This window comes from Peromyscus californicus, unplaced genomic scaffold (genome assembly GCF_007827085.1).
Source record: "Peromyscus californicus insignis strain IS unplaced genomic scaffold, ASM782708v3 Scaffold_4__1_contigs__length_199733344, whole genome shotgun sequence".
Classification (NCBI taxonomy): Eukaryota; Metazoa; Chordata; class Mammalia; order Rodentia; family Cricetidae; genus Peromyscus; species Peromyscus californicus.
The window spans coordinates 33,842,137-33,859,858 of NW_026294562.1; the positions used below are offsets into that span (position 1 = coordinate 33,842,137).

The 17,722-nt window shown below is 42.6% G+C and overlaps 1 protein-coding gene across 2 annotated transcripts in view; it reads left to right on the forward strand.

The window, feature by feature from the left end:
• The window catches only part of Glis3 (GLIS family zinc finger 3), a 444,325-nt gene that overhangs the window by 143,498 nt on the left and 283,105 nt on the right, over window positions 1-17,722 (forward strand). Inside the window, exons 3-4 of one of the 2 annotated variants that reach the window (XM_052763408.1) lie at window positions 3,755-3,962; window positions 12,252-13,368. In XM_052763408.1, the coding sequence (XP_052619368.1) occupies window positions 3,755-3,962; window positions 12,252-13,368 (1,325 nt within the window). The remainder of the gene's footprint in view (window positions 1-3,754; window positions 3,963-12,251; window positions 13,369-17,722) is intronic. The other variant, XM_052763409.1, reaches the window with a different exon arrangement.

Sequence of the window (17,722 nt, forward strand, 5' to 3'; positions counted from 1 at the left end):
TTTACTATCTTGTTTTATGCAAGGAATTATGAAGGACTTCTCTTCTTTAATCAAGCGGAACAGAAAAGCAAGGGCAGACATGAAACAGTACCATCAGTGACAGTAGCTGCTGACACCCATAGGACCTTCTCTGATGCCGAGTCCTTTATATGTGCTGTTAATACTAGATGCAAAGCCACGTTATGAGGCAGCATCCGCTTCTTTTCCTGTTTGGTAGATGGTAAGATAGAAATACTGACTACAGCCGGGCGGTGGTGCGCACGCCTTTAATCCCAGCACTCGGGAGGCAGAGCCAGGTGGATCTCTGTGAGTTCGAGGCCAGCCTGGGCTACCAAGTGAGTTCCAGGAGAGGCGCAAAGCTACACAGAGAAACCCTGTCTCGAAAAACCAAAAAAAAAAAAAAAAAAAAAAAAAAAAAAAAGAAATACTGACTACAAATCCTCAGTAATGTTCCTGGGTCACACCAAGAGCCTGGTCCCAGGCAGGCTGCCCACAAAGTCCACTGAGTAGCTTGCAGCTGATCCTTATGTCTGGTATTCTGACAAAGAATTAGACTCCCAATGCTTTGTTCATAGTGGCTCTTGATACAACTCTTGTTTACTTCCCTCTGTGAGATAGATGGTGCCGTTTTCTAGAACGTTCTCATTGCTGCGTACCATACTGCACATTTCTGAGAAACTCACTGTTTTCACAAGCTGCCACTTTCGTGTGGTTAGAGGCTGTTTAAGTCAGTCCGTGTGCTTGGAGTAAGGGGCTAGGATAGTGCACAGTGATGGGATACTGGGCAGAGAAGGACTGAGGTGTCTTTATCACAGAGAGTCCAGGCTGGAGGGTTCTAGGTCAGTGCAACGTTCTGGACCAGGAGAACTGATGGACCCTTACTGCTCTCACCAGCTTCCTCTTTGATTCACCTAGGCTAGCTACACTGTGAAGAAGCATCAAAGGATTGACTCAGTTTGGATTTTGTTTTTAAGTGGTCCTGTGTTTCATAAAAGACAGTTAGGAGGGCTTCTATGAAAATAGTTGGGTAATATTTAATACTCATTGTAACCATTTTTAATTTTCATGTATTCATTCACAGCTTTCTAATAGGCTGGGTTCTAAGGAAGCAGGTACACGTTAAAGAAAGGCTTCAGTTTTAAAATTGAAGCACAGAAATGAGAGGCTAGTGGGGATGTAATGGGTTTATTCCCTGACGTTTGAAAGGACGAATCACTCAGATGATGGTGGGGGTGGAAGGTGGGCACTGTGACCTTTGGGTTGAAACCTTGAAGATGCGGAGGTGCTCACTAGATACCCAAGTTATAGACACAGCTGTGAACAAGGGTTAGAGTAAAAGCTGCAGTCATCACATTTGGCAATTGCTAATTCTAAGGTAGCTGTGTGTTCATCTCATCTCTGAAGTAATGATACTATATGCAAATTTAGTTGGCTCTTCATGTTTTTACTGCATAGCTATGTCTATGTCATATATTTTATATAAATATATTTAATATTATAACTAATATAATCAGTTGTTCATGCTTTTAATATAGATGTATATACACACAGGATTTTAGATTTGACAAATAGTTATTAATATGCTTTTTACTGAGTTGTATTTCTTGTGTGTACTGATAGATTGATTAATGCATTTGTTTTAGTGGCAATTTATTATATGAGAGTATATAGCATTCTCTTTGACTGAATGCTTGACATCTGATGTTAGTTTTAATAGAAACGTATAGTAGGTGAGGATGCTGAGGCGATAACTCAGGTTATTATAGGCTGGGTTAGGCTATGTACCACTACATCGTCTTTTCCAAGGTAAAAAGAGAGCATATGCAAATACACAGGATTAAGAATTTTCAGAGATACTCAGTTTATGAGTGTCATATAAAAATACATACCTACCACTCTTGATATGAAGACAAAACCCTAATGGTCCAATGCCATATGAGTCATAAAAATGTAGTATCTTCAACTGGTCTTGGAAGACACAAGATAATGGATCAGAAATCTGGTACAGGAGGAAGAGAGAGGTGAACTTGTACATCTGAAAAAAGATCTGAGAAATTTCTTTTAGGAGTCAGTGATCTTGGAAAATGTTCAAGAGAGGGCTCGGAGCCCAAACTAAAGCATTGTGGGTGCCGTGGAACTACACTGAGCAGTAGAGTTTTCATAGATACTAATTCCCTGCGTGGCTGTAGGCAGGCCATGTGCACCTGGATTTGAGCGCTGATGTGGAGCAGGGCTCCTGCTCTCTAGCTGCTGTGACCCCACCATCAGAGCTGAGGTGTGGCTTTATTTATGGGGATATGGCGATAGCTTCCAAATCTCTTTTGTCTCAAGGGGGTCTTAGAAGAAAATGTAACCAAAATTGATGCTAAAAGAGCTTTTGGCTGTTTGGTTTAATTTGGGGGAAAAACAAAAAGATGAAATTTTGCTTTCTAGAGCTAAATAAAGTGACAGTGGCAAATTCTACATACTTTGGTCCCAAATAGTGCGATGACAAAGTTAGATAATCTAGTGAGAAATTTATTTTTATTTGTTAGAATTGGGAATAGAGTATAAGCCACTGAGCCTCAACCTGGAAGCCAGCAGATATGCTTGAAAAAGTACGTCCATGTGAAGAAGTGTCCAGAGTGACTCAGCCTTTACTATTATTTTAAACCGATGAGTCATGGCAATGTTAGCTGGTTCTTCTCTGCTTTCTCTTTAACGACCCAGATTCTTGTGGGTTTCTTTGCCTCTTTTTCTTTCTCCTTTGGGTATGTACTACACTTTTTTTTTTTTTACATTGGAATGTTATAAGTAATGAAATAAAAAAATGTTGTTAAATTCAGTTACTTTTCCAAGTGAGTGTTTTATGGATTTCCCATCTTGAATTGTAATAAATAAAATGAAATAACATGTTTTATGTCTAATAGCAGTGAATTGGGATGAAGAGGGGAAACCCAAGGTTAAACCCAAGGGATATAGCTTGACTACAATTCTCTTTTAAAGAGGCTTTCAGGAAGTACAGATTTGCAATCAAATCAGTTGAATGTTTGCCCCTCCCCCAGCAGTATTGACTTTATTTGCTCTGTGATTTAAAATATTAGCTACTCTAGGAAGGAATTGACTTGATAAAGATAATTCTATCTACTAATCACCTTCACCCTTCCATTAAAGACATTATAAATTTGAACTTTCGGCGTCATTTTCAACAGATGATTCTCACTTGTACACAGTGAAATTTAATCACATTTGGTGTGAGGGGTGATTATGAAAAACTTTCTGCTATAGCATTACAGATTTTTGCATCAGAATTACATGCTTTTTGGTGTAATCAATATTAAAGAGATACTCTTGTGCTGCGCAGTGGTAGCGCATGCCTTTAACCCCAGCACTTGGAAGGCACAGGTGGGCGTATCTCTGAGTTCGAGGCCAGCCTAGTCTACAAAGTGAGTTCCAGAATAGCAAAGACTAAACAGAGAAATCCTGTCTTGAAAAACAAACAAACAGACAAAAAACCAAAAAGGAGACACTCTTGCAACACCAGTACTTGGAAGGTGGAGGCAGGAAGAACAGGGGCACAAGGCTATCTTTGACTACACAGTAAGTTGAAGGGCAGCCTAGGCTACATGAGACCCTGTGTGAAGAAAATACACTAAAAAGAGGAGGTCCGAGGACTGCCTCTGAAGATGAGCCCTGATAGAAATGTGCACTTGTGTGTATGTACTGATTGCTGATGTAAGGGACATGAAAGCTAACCTCGTTCATTTGTTTTTAGGGGCTCTTGGCTTTGGGCCTCAGTGCAAGTCCATTGGAAAAGGCAGCTGCAACAATCTAGTGCTCACCAGCAGTCCCATGATGGTTCAGCGACTGGGACCCATTTCACCTCCAGCAAGCCAGGTCTCCACAGCACGCAAGCAGATCAGTCCTAGCTTACCGAGGGCAGTGAATGCAGCCAACCTGAATAGACCTCCTTCAGATTCCAGGTCTCAACTTACTTGTTTTTTCTCCTCCCCTCTCCTTATGGTGTGATCATAACCCACGAGTGTTGTCCCCCGTCTTCTGAACACAAATGTGCTCACTCACACACTCACTCAGTCACTCATTCATACAGTAGGAGCTCTTTCAGTCTTAACTTTGGAGGAGAATGTGTTTAAAAAGTGAGTGTGTGCTATGCTTCATCTTTTATAATCAGGACGGATGGCGTAATAGCTGTTGTCTGGTCCTGTGAGATTTGAGAGTCTCAGGAACCGAAGCTTAGTTTGTAAAGTTGTTACTTCCTTACAAAGCAAGTCACGTTGTGGCCAAATGAGATGCTCTGCACCTCTGCCAGGCTTTCAGGGTGCGCATGGCAGTGTCTCAGGGCTGGTTTACAAGCTGTTGGTCTGTGAACCCACCTGCCCACTCATCCACTCACACATGTATTAAGTACCTGCTGTGTGCATAATGCAGTGGTTTTGGGAAATCATAGAGAGAATAAAGGTAGAAACCATGAATTATAATGTGTTTGGGAAGACACAATTTCATAGTTACGTAAGCTTTTGCTTAAATATTTGATTAGGTGGCTGTATAACTGCGTTTTTCATTCAGCAGAGTTAGACTGAAAAGAAACCACTCCCCTCTAGACAAAATTTATCTTCCTCAGGGTTGATGTGTGTGTGCGGGTAAATAAAAGTGAGCTATGGTATAATGTTTAAGGTCTATTTCTTTTGAAGATTACTATTTCATCTTTTAGAGGTTACTTTCTTGGTAAAAACACAGTGCGGAATTGTTGCCCGTGAGTACCGGTCCTGGGGTGATCGATCTTGCAAAGGAGTTACCCTCTGCATTCTTCTGTGCAGCCTGTATCCTACTACGGTGCCTTGTGGTCCTAAGACTGTCTCCTTTTTCCTTCCTGCTGCTCATCTTTTCTGCTCCTCTCTCCAGGCCTCCTTCCAGCCTCCAGTTGAGACTCTGCAATCATGGCTCCCAGATCACTTATTTATGCTGTGGTGGTTTTTTTTTTTTTTTTTTAAGGTGAAAGCTTATTTTCTACCTGGGACTTTAGTGATGGGAAGCCGCTGTCAACTTTCCCATTGATGATTATGCCTCAAGGGACTCCTCAGCCTCGCTGAGTGCTGCATGTAAAATTAACTCTGCTTATTGGTGGGTGTCACTGGAAACCTTCAGCTTCCTGTCTGTGGCAAGTCCCTCCCATGCCTGGAAGGCAGGCATAATTAGTGGAGAAATTGATGGTAGGCAGAACTCAGGCCGCTCAAGCCAGGTGCCTTACACAGTCCCTTTCATGATGCGGCCAGAGGGGTCATTATCTCAGTGTTTCCTGGCATTTCTGGTTCCTTAGCATAATATCATATCCTTAAAAGACAACAGCTTGACGATGCACTGACAAGTGTTTTAAGTATGTATTCTGTGAGCCCTTCTCTGGGAATTTTTTCCCCCAGATAGGCAAAGAAATAGGATTTGAGAAATGGCTTGGTGAAGTGAAGGATGGAACCCACTTACAGCAGTTTGGAAAGGTGGCGTGTTTTATATGGTTTTACGTTGGTTTGTATGTTCCATCAGGTGAACAAACGCTTGAGAGGCAACTGTAGCTAGAGTTTTCCTGCCTGGCCCACGGTCAGGACAAATCTCTGACACCCGCCAGTCCCACAGCCGCTCAGACCCAACCAAGTAAACACAGAGAGACTTATATTGCTTACAAACTGTATGGCTGTGGCAGGCTTCTTGCTAACTGTTCTTATATCTTAAATTAATCCATTTCTATAAATCTATACCTTGCCACGTGGCTCGTGGCTTACCGGCATCTTCACATGCGGCTTGTCCTGGCAGCGGCTGGCAGTGTCTCTGACTCAGTCTTCCACTTCCCAGAATTCTTCTCCTCCTTGTCCCGCCTATACTTCCTCCTGCCTGACTACTGGCCAATCAGTGTTTTATTTACTAACCAATCAGAGCAACACATTTGCCATACAGAACATCCCACAGCAGGCAACAGTGCAACCTGAAGGCATTTTACAATCTAGCACTAAAGAGAAGCTAGTGAGTGAACCAGCTGAGCATTTCATACATCAAGGTCTTCTGTAGGTAGACAGGGCCAGAGAGGCCATGAACCATTCGGTCTGAGGGAAGCTTGGCCTTTGAAAAGCTGCCAAGTTGATTGTTTTCCCTGCGGTTGTATAATTGCTATGCACTGTAGAAAATGGGAAACTATAGAAAAGCGTTAGGCAGTAAATGTGATCACCCTGAGTCCCATCACCCTGAGATACCATGAGTGGAAATTTGATAAACACCCTTCAAATACATGTGAACACATGCCCTATAGGCACTGGCTTTCCTGGCCATCAAGTTGACCATATAATAGACACAGTTTTATAACTTTTCCATACACACACACACACACACACACACACACACACACACACACACACACACAGACACACACATATAGCTTAAGCTCTTTTCTGAGACATTTTCTTTAGTCTCATATCATGGTTTCGTCCCACCCCAAATGCTATTTTACAAAGAAAGGACAGAAATAAAATTAATTCTTACTAGTTCTTCATTACTAGGTCTTTAGTTCATTTTTATGATTTTTAAAAATTAAAGTATAATTATATCATTTCCTTCCTCCCTGTCCTCTCTCCAACTCCTCTCTTTCAAATTCATGACATCTTATTCTTTAATTATTATTGTTGCATACATATATGCAAATAAATAGTTAATGCAACCTGCTGAGTCCCTTTAGTGTTGCTTTTATGAGCATTCTTTAGGTCTGACCTCTTGGCATTGGGTAACGATTCAGGGAGTCCATCCCTGGGAGAGACGAAGTCTCCCTCTCTTAGCAGCCTTTTATTGCCTGTAGCTCTTCATTTAGGGTGGTGGCCCTGTGAAATTTCCCCCATCCATCTTGGCATGTCAGCTGAGATGATCATAGTTCAGGTCTTGTTTAAGCAGCCATGTTGGTGAGATTTTATGAGCGTGGCTTCCGTGCCATATCTAGAAGACACAATGTTTCTGACTATTGCGGTCCTCCATCTCCTGTTCCTTGAGGGTATAGAAGTTGAGTTCTAGATGTGTCAACGGCAACTGGACACCCTGCAGTAGGTTGTTCTCTGCATTTAGACTAGTTGTGGTGTTCTATAATGGTCTCCATCTGCTGTGAAATGAAGCGTCCTTGATGAGGCGTGAAAGCTGCGCATACCTGTGAGTATAAGGATAGGTGTTCAGAATGAAGTTAGGAATCACACTGGTTTAGGAAAGTGACTTTATTAGGCTCTCCTCTAAGTCTGTGACCTCACTAGGCATGCGTCCTGGCTATGTTTACAGTACCAGATACGGTTTCCCTCCAGGGACTTCAGTCCAGTTAGATAGCTGTTGGTTACCACCGAGATGCAAGTGACACTACTGTACCTTTAGGGAACTCTTGCTGTGTCGATCATTGTGGTTCCCAGGCATCACCACAGGGTAGGAGTATTGCATGTTTTCCTCCCCTAAGAACTTGCACTGGAGCTCTGTCTTTTACTTTAGTATTACCAATAATACTTTATTGGATTAACCTACAAATCTTGTATTTCATGTCTCTATAGTGATTAGAATAAATTCTCAGGAGTTAAGATTTGCTGGTCTAAATGGCTATTAATAGCACCTCTGATGCTATTAATAGGCACTTTCACGTTGCACTACATAGAAGACTAACCCATATGTGAGCTCGACAGTGGTCTCTGACATTATCATGTATTTAGTTTTATCTATACATTTTGTTAGTTTGAGATAGTAATTATGTAATTATCTTAATTGATATTTTTTCATTATTGATAATGTTGAACAGTTTCCAGAGATTTGCCAGCTGTATTTCTTTCTTCTTCTTTTTTTCTTTTACTTGATTTGAATGTAATTTTCTTCTGGGGGCCTTCCTCTGAGAGGACACGCTCCGCCTTTAGCTTGTGCTCTGTTTATTCCAAGGATGGGACCCCTGCCTCTGTGCTGTATATTTGCTGTGATTAACTTCCCAGTCATTTCTCATCAGCCCACCCCAGTGCTAAACATACTCTACTCCATTGAAGAGTCAGGAGCCACTGTCAGCTTAGGTGTCATCCACACGCTGCTGTAAGGGCCATTGCACACATGTCCCCCAAATGACAAGGTAGGGATGCCGAACCCCCTACTTCATACAGTTGTTTAGTATCTCAGCCTAGCAGAGCTGCTCAGTAAAGGAGATGGGATGCTGCCTGTGTGGGCTTTGTAGATTCCTAGCTCGTCTAGTGTGTCCACATGCATTGTCAAATGAATTTACGATTAAATAGTCACAGTCCGAGCAAGCATCATCCTTGTTTAAGGGGTGGTGGTTTCAAGACCCAGAAAGCCTACTTGATTTGTTCAGTGACAGTTTTGCAGCTTGTCATCACGAGCCATCGTTTAGTGATTTCAGTCTAGATCCAAATACTTGGCATTTGTTTTCATATCCTAAACTGGGATTATTGGTGGTGATTGCCCTTTTTTTTTTTGTTTGCAGTATAGTAAGTCCACAAAGCTCGGAGAAGGTTGAGAAAAGGACTGAGGATGGACTCTAGGCTCCCTGTGCATTCTGACATCTTCTAAAGCTGTTCTGCGTTCATAAGCTGTCCTCACTCTTTTGGAAGATTTACTGGGGTACATAGAGGACAATTGCCAGACAGGCTAGGGCTGGTCTTCTTTCTCAGGATTGTCAGGTTATGACACATACATGTCATATATCCTATGTTATACTCATAGATTTAGTTACATGCACACTTTGTGTATGTACATGTGTTTTTCCTCATGAGCATCAGTCTGAGGAATTCCATACGACCTTTAAGTTGAAACTTCTTTTAAGCTTTATAACAAAACAGCTCAACTTGATCATCATAGTTCCTATGGCTTCTCCAGAGCATATTTTTCCTAATGACTTCTGAGTTTTTCACTTTGCTTTTATTTGGTTTTAGATTTATTGTCTTGCCTTTCACATACAGTTCCAAATCAACCAGTCACCAGAAATAATGTCGTTAGGAGCAGATGAAGATATGGAAGTGGAGATTGTTCTCAGTGTGGTGACACAGCTTTCTGAGATCATTGTCACTTTCTCTTCCACAGGCCTGGTGTGTGGAGCAGCAGGGGTCACAGGCTAGAGTCCTTGGCAGCCTTCACAATTGTGGAGCATACTGTTGCGGAAAAACAGATAACTCGTGCTGTAGTCCTAGCTGGAGTGATTCTAAGCCTATTTTTTACCAAGTCTTTCCATCAAGCAGAGCATCATGGACCACACTGGGGGTACATTGTGGAGAATGGGTCTCTGCCACTCACTCACCTTCCTTCACGCTTTACCTAAGGACCTTCCCACACTCCTTTGCTGTCACTGATTTTTAGTTATTTTCTTTTTATAAAAATAGTTCAAGAGTCTAGTTAATTCATGTCATACTGTGTATTTAGTAAGGTAGTATGTAAAAAGGCTTTGTAAGCTTTGTAGGTAATGGTTCCTCAGCTGTGGTGATTATTGTTTTTATGTTTTGATTCTGTTCATTGAGGTAGCATCTTGCTATGTAGTCTATGTTGGTGTTGAAGTCATGATGTTCTGGCTTCAGTCCCCTGAATCCTAGGATGGGGTTCCAGGCTTGTCTCACCAAGCTGGGCTCTTCATTATGCACTCTCTTGATCAACAGGTGCTTGAGTACTTCCTTTGTATTTAACACTCCGGCAGGTACCAGGGAGATAAAAATCATCCTTTCGATGGAAAGGTCTTGACATTTGTGAGCACAGTCCTCAGAGATGCTTCAAAGTGTGATGCAAATGGTGGAGCTGCCTTGCAAAGAGGCCTCTTAGCACAGAGATAGATTTCATGGGGGTAGGACTTTGAATGATTAAATCTCCTGAAGTGTATAGTTGAGAGACACAGGAAGTGAGTGACTGCCATTTGTTGGAAGTTTTGTTCCAATTAGGTATTTGAGGTGTCGGGGAGGGAGAGGCATGAGCTAGTCCTCTGTTCATGCCTTTGCTTTTAAGTAGACTATTGAATTTGCTTTCCGAAAGGGACTTGACAACTGCCTTGGAAAACTGACATGCTGAAGAAGTTAGGCAACATGTCTGCACAGGGATATGCTGTACTACAAATTCAGCCATGTTCAGCATAATTTAAGAGAGAGGAGATTTGCCTTTCATTATTGGAAAAATGAACATGTTTCTTGATGCTGCCATTGAGCCAAATAAGGCAGTTTTATCAGCAAAGTATGTACAATTGAAGGAGCTCCTCTGGCTGTGAGTCACTGCTTAGAAGTCTGAAATGTTCTAAATGCCCCCCCCCCCCAGAACAGGCACCCATTTGGCCATAGAGCTCTGTCAGGATTCTGACATCCCATAGTTTCTTGACCTTGGTGAAAAGCAGAGTCCTTCATTTCCGAGTCTCCTACAGCATTTCTACTGATGGAGCTTGTGTGTGAATGTAATTCCTGACTCTCATGGGGGGATAGGGTCAAATGGCTCTTGACATCCAGTCACCAGGAGCCTTCTGCTGAGCTCTGCAGGAAGAGCCATGTGCTTGCTCTAACTGTGCTTGGAAAATAATTGAGAAGTGTCCATGGGGAATTAAAACCCAAATGGCTCAGAGACCACTTTGGAGCTTGCGGAAGGACTTTAGTCCAAATATAAGGATGTGAAGCAAGAAACAAATCTATGTCAAGGGCAGTTGGACATAGGTTCCTGCTGTGTTTGTCATTGGTAAACATTACCGCACCGATGGCAACCTCAGGTCGATTGCAGTGTTACCTCCTTACACTGTGCTTTTCCAGAGCTGAGATGTCTGCTTGACAGTATCCCCGGCTTGGCAGAAACAGTATGCCTGGTTTCTTTTTGTGAAGCAAGGTAGGGGACAGGTAAAATGATGCTTCCCCCTTCCTTTACAGCAGGTTGATATTTAACAGCCAGAGACAATAAGTGGGTTCATGTAGGGAAGTCACACATTTTGCGTAAGAATTTTTAGTGACTAACTTATTTAAATAAAAGAGTCTAGAAAGTCAGTTGCAGACACATACCAATTAAGCCAAACTTCTCAGCTCTCTACTATGTCTGAGTTGGGATCTGGTACCTTTTCTCTGTGTCTACGTGTTGACCCTCTTGGGGATGAATGTTCTGTCCAAGGGATAATAGCTTTTCTACTTTTTATTGTTTTTAAGGCAATAATGTCCCTGGAAAGCAAAATGGATTTTCAATGGGCTAGAGTTATCATTATGAACCACTTTGATATGCAAACAATGAATTGTGACATATTTAGCATTTTTCTTTTTGTAAATGGTAAGGACAGGGAAGGAATTGTTATAAAAATGAACCACTGCAAGTGAATGACCTGTTCTTGGCCTGACGTTGCTCAGATCCAAGGACAAGAGCTCATGGGAAACCTATCTAACAAGTATGGTTAAACCCCACATGGCCTGATGCATGACTCCAAATGCAGCTTTTCAGTTTGTTACTTCTCTATGTATAATAATTTTGTTCTATTAAGGACTGTTTTTTTGTGTATGTGATAAAGAGTGAATTCCATGCCTCCAGAATGCTAAGTATGCTCTTTATCACCCATGTATTTTACATTTTCTGCCCATGTATTTTACATTTTCACAAAATTTCTAGGGTTATTTGAAATGAATGAGTACTTGGCATTATAAATTGCCCTTTTAAAATGTCTAATTTGATAATATCAGTGACACTAAATTGTAAAATTATTAGTAAATCTCCAGCACAGATAATTAACTTGGAAGATTTACTTAAAAAAAAAGAACACAGGCTTATTATGTAACCTTCCCAAGTAGATTTTAATTGGAGACTAGTACAATTCAGAATTGTATAACCTGATAGCCTACCATGACATGATGCACACAGACACAGTAGGTGCTTAACAGATACTCATTTGATTTACCAAGACAAGCATCTATAACTTTTTCCTAAGCCACAATTTTCCCATTCTATATAAAAAGAGATACTTTGAAATAAGGTGAGGACTATTTATTCTCATTAAAGTACTAGAATTATTTATAACAATAGCTCTTTTCATTATTCTAGTAAGCAGGAGTTTTTATTGTTTGTCTTGGTAAACTGTTATTTACCTGGAACTAAAAGCCTTCGATTCTGTCAGAGTCTAAGAACTTGTGTTTACTGAGGAATGTAATAAGGGGAAATACTTAAGGGATTGTTGATGCAATGTTCTCTTAGCTCTTCAGCAATCCACATCTCACTGAAATGTTTTCTTTTTTTCCCCTTCTCTTTGGCTGCTGCTCCAGGTCCCTTATTTTGCAAGAGTCTCTGGTGTCCACGACTTTGAGTCTGACAGAGAGTCAATCGGCCTTGAGTGTGAAGCAAGAGTGGTCTCAGAGCTACAGGACTTTCCCTTCGCTTCCGTCCAACCACGGCTCCCAGAATGGCATGGACCTAGGGGACCTCCTTAGCTTGCCCCCTGGCACGCCAGGGTCCAGCAATAGTGTCTCTAACTCTTTGCCACCCTACCTTTTTGGCATGGAAAATAGTCACTCCCCTTACCCTAGTCCTCGGCACTCAGCAGCCAGGTCCCACTCCACTCGCTCCAAGAAGAGAGCGCTGTCCTTGTCCCCACTGTCTGATGGCATTGGGATTGACTTCAACACTATCATCCGTACTTCACCCACATCCTTGGTTGCCTACATCAACGGATCAAGAGCCTCCCCTGCCAACATGTCTCCACAGTCAGAGGTCTATGGGCATTTCCTGGGTGTTCGCGGCAGCTGCATCCCCCAGTCTTGTGCAGTATCCAGTGGGCAGAAAGGCGTGCTGGTGGCCAGTGGAGGACAGGCGCTGACAGGCTATGGCGAGGATGGTACTCTGGAGTATGAGCGCATGCAGCAGCTGGAGCACGGTGGCCTGCAGTCTGGACCTGTAAACAGCATGGTGCTGCAGCCGGGCCTACCGGGCCAGGATGGCCAGTCAGCCAACATGCTCAAAACGGAGCGCCTGGAGGAGTTCCCAGGCAGTTCCTTGGACCTGCCCTCCGCACCGCCTCTCCCTCCTCTTCCCCCGCCTCAGGGCCCCCCACCCCCGTACCATGCCCACCCACACCTTCATCACCCAGAGCTCCTGCCTCACACCCAGCCACTGGCCCTGGCCCAGGCTGGCCTGGATGAAGATGGGGAGATGGAGGACTCAGGAGGCAAGCACTGCTGTCGTTGGATAGACTGCAGCGCCCTATATGACCAGCAGGAGGAACTGGTGAGGCACATCGAGAAGGTCCACATAGACCAGCGCAAGGGGGAAGACTTCACCTGCTTCTGGACTGGCTGCCCTAGAAGGTACAAGCCCTTCAACGCCCGCTATAAACTGCTGATCCACATGAGGGTCCACTCTGGGGAGAAGCCCAACAAGTGTACGGTGAGTGAGTTGGAGTTTCCAAAGTCCTGCGCCACCTTTCTTGGAGGCCCAGTTTCAGTGCATGCATGTATTTTACCAAACACGGTCATGAAGTCAGGTAACCGTTTCTGTTTTTGTGGAAACTGGCTGTGTGGTGGTAAAGGTCCCCGTAAGATTGCTTGCCTCTTCAGCTAGCTGGCACCAGGGGAAGGTCTCTTTGATAACTGGTGGCCACTGGTCTCTCTCCCTTCTAGTACAAGCCCAGTGCCACTGTGATAGTGGAGGCCGGTATGCCTTACTGTAGTCTGGGACAATGCGGATGGGACACAGACATAGTGTTCTCTTGGCTACATGGGTGTTCAAGGGCAGGGGACCGCGTGCAGTGCCACAAGCAAACTTTTGTGCTTTTCCAAATAAATACTCATTTTTTTTTTTAAACCTTCAAAAATTTAGGTGAGAATTGGGGTCTGGTCGGAATGAGTCTGACATTTAAGAAAGGAATTCTCCACTTAGGAGCTTGACTGCTGGAATTGTCGCAGCATGCACCCTCACACCAGCACATTGTACCTTTCAGAGTTGTCAAACTCATTAATGACTTACAGAAAGGAAACATCGGGGGCTACCCCAGGAATGGGGGCTCGTGGGTCTCACTTAATTTTGAGGAAAGATGATTTTGTGGGAAAGCATAAGAACCATGGGCTGAGAAGGGTGTGTGCCTTTTGTGTTGAAGGACATGGATCTGATGTCTGTCCTGCCTCCCTTTTTCTCAGCACCAATCCTGGAACTGTGATTCTGTGTCTTGGCAATATTGACTGTTTTGAATAATATGATTCCTAAATGCTTTCACAACAATTTCACACCTCCCAGAAACCCTCAGGGCTTACAAGCAGGACTTCACCCCCGGGATCACAGAGATAGCTTTGCACAATCTGAGATGGCTCACTGAATCTTTGCAAAAAAAGAAGAGCATATGTTTTCTATTAGTCTAGATGGACAGGAATAGTTCTTCAGAGTTAGAACTGAGAAGTCTGTGTATTCTGTAATATTGAGAGTTCTAGAGAGCAGCGATGAGTGAAGACTATAAACCAGTTGGAAAAGAACTTGTTTGATCTGTGACTTCCCAACCAGAGTCATCTCTTTCTGTAGTGTGTGATATAAAGCCTCTGGACTGTGTTTATGTTTGACTATAGATTGGCCAAACTCTGATTCATGCAAAAGCATACCATATAGGTGATAGCAGGAACACACGAGCGAGAAGCACTTTTTACCATGCAATAGGTGTTTTTGAAAGAGTTTTAAGGCTTTTTGGTGGAATGAAATTGCATTTCTTGTCATTACATTATACCCCATGTTGTGATTTTTCTTAAGGAAAACCTGAAGCTGATGCATTGTGAGCATGCCAGGTTCCATGAGTGAAAAGAATAATTACATTCCAGGAGGCCAAACCGTACTCTGTCAGTAGGGTTCTGTGTTAAAAATGCCAGAATGAGACAAGCAATTGAAGGCAATTCCATTTACTCTGTTTGGAACACAGGAGCCTGTTGCAAACAGGAAAGACATCCAGTCTCCGAAGGAAAACAGTCCAACCTTTTAGTTCTGACTAATCCTGGCTGAAAATAGTTTACTGGATTGGGTTTTACTGAAGTAAACATTAAAGTTTGAATTATCAAAAAAATACTTTTTTGCATTGCAACATTAAATTTTTATGCAAAAGGATTTCCCCATTTTCACCTCTGGTCCCAGAGTTTTCAAAGACATACAGCTTTGCAGAGTTGGCTTTTGCTAAAGAGCATGGTGAATATTAAAAATAGAGTTGAGGGAAAGGATGGCTGTGAGGCGAGTGTGTGCAGACCTGCACCGCCGTTCAGGACAGGCGGATGAGGCAATTTTGCTCTCCTAATGGGCCCTCTCATTAATAGGTGGAACCTTTGCAAAACTCACACTACTAATCCTTTAGCATATCAAAACTAGAATCACAAACCACTCACATGCCGTGATGCAACTAAATTTAGACAAAGAAAAGTTTTTTTAGGAGTAACTGGTGCTATAATTCCACTGTTGGGAGGGTGTGTTTTTAACAGGAAGATACCATTTTTGTGTAAACTTACATATTATGAACCGTATATCTTCTGTTATGTTGCTCCATGTGTCATGTGCTTGACATGTGGGCCTGCAGACAACATGGCTAGAGCCATGCCAGGTAAAATGACCATGCTCTTCTTTTGGAGAGGTGGTATTGAGATTGTTTTTGGTGGCTACCGAACCTAGGGGTAGATTAAATTCTAAGGCCCAGTCCGTTTTTACTTAGTGTATAGCTGATTCTGTTATTTTCTCTTATCTGCATGATGGTTGGACTTTGTCATCATCTTCGCTTATTGGGATTATTGAACCAAGAGAGGGAATGGTGGCCCCTATGTGTCTGGTGACTGTGACTTCAAGCAGTTACGGTAAAAGGAGGGTGTGTCAGGACTAAGGCCTGCTTTACAGTAAGAGGCTGCTGTGGAATCCTCCCCACAAGCCAAGTTACCTCTGCTCCGTGGGAAAATGCATTCTATCAATCATTTCTCACTGTGGCTCTGCAGACTCACCCGGAGCCTGGGGGGACAGATCACTCTGGATTCTTAGTGGCACAGCCAGGGGAAGATTCTGAATTCATTATTTGGTTCTGTTGCTGGAAGAAAAGGATGGGTTTCTCTCTCATCCAGACAACCCTCCCCTTCACCAGATGACATTCTGACTGCCTCTGTGGAAGGAGGAGCCAACTTCTTTCCTTAAAATCCAGGTTGTATTGAAGAGATGGTGCCAGACAGTTGTGCAGAGTTTGGGAAAGCCAAGGCCTCAGTAGGCAGAGAGACAGATCTCAAATCAGAAACAAGATGTAGCAAGGTCACGTTTTAAAGCAACCACGTCTATCACTCATGACTTTTAATAAAGCTGTTTCTAGGTGCCCAGCATTCTGTCTCTACCTTCTTGCCTTTAGCTCAGCTTTACCTTTGGCAAATCTTGCGTTGTTGACTGTTGAGCATTCCTAAGTATCACTCCGCCAAATTCTGACCAGTCTTTCTGAGATGATGAGGTGCCTGGTTTTCAATTCAGAACCAAGTGTTAGAGACACGGAGGTTGTCTCTCTCTTTTTAAAAGACCATTTCTATGTTCCTAAGAGGGTAACATAAAATGTATCAAATCGTGGAAGTATACAACCGTTCCTTAAGGCTCCCATAGTGGTGGCTCCAAAAGAGTGTGTCAAGTGCTTTGACCCTGTGGAAGTCGCTGGCATTAAGCTGGAGGGTGGCCAGTGGCCAGTAGTGTTTCCCAGGGAGGTTTTGAAGTGCATTCTGACTGACAGGAGAGGTTTGGTCCATGAGTGTTTATGCTGAGAAATGGCCTGTCCCACGAGCAGGGTCCAGGGTTCTGTTTGGGATCAGAACCACCTGGCCCATTTTCCTACACAATTGAAAGCAGTTGTGCTGGGAGGTTAGGGAGTGTTCAGAAGGGAATTAGGGGCGATGCGGGTTGCCACTTACACTTTGCTTATTTTTCCTGGATGAATTTAATCCAATAGCAAAAAAGAGTTTTGCAAAACTTTTACCCACCCACAAATTTTCATGAAAATGTCACTGACCAAAGACAGTTTTGAATTTTGTATGAATTGACTCATTCCTCCACAGGCATTTTCCCTGGCAAAATCCAGTATATTTGCTTTGGCTTGGAGAGTGGGCAGTTTGCTTTTTAAGTAACATTGGATTATGAGCACAAGAAAATAAATACAGAACTGGGGCCATGTCCCCATTCCTATTTTATGGCCTGATGTATGGGTCATGGGCCAGCTTTGGCCATGCAAGATAATTTTTGAGGAAAAGTAAATCTGTTGTAAACTTTTCTCCCTCCACAACCTTTATTTTGTTATTTTTGATAAGACTTAGCATCAATGTCATTGTCACAGTTATATGGCCAGAAGGGACCTTAGAAAAAATATTATTTAACTGTAATTATTAGTGAGCACACCAGAACCTTTATATTGGCAGCAATGTGAAAATTTTCATAGTACCAAGTATTGATAAAGGTATGGAGAATGAGGAGCGTGCATGTGTGTTAATTTTTCTAGAAAAAGTAAATTGGTATGACCACCTTGGAGAGCAGTTTGGAATTGCATGGTAAGGTTAAAATGTGCATATCCAACAAAACCATGTCTAGGTGTCTCCTCTGAAGACTCTTTCACATGGGCAGCATAGAAACCTGGGATGAGACCCATATTAACATTTATGGCTTTATTTATATAAAAATATAATTAACTCAACTGTCTACAGACAAGGTAAACCAATTGACTATGGTTTATTCCTATGAAATACTATGAAAGAATTGAAGATTATTGAAA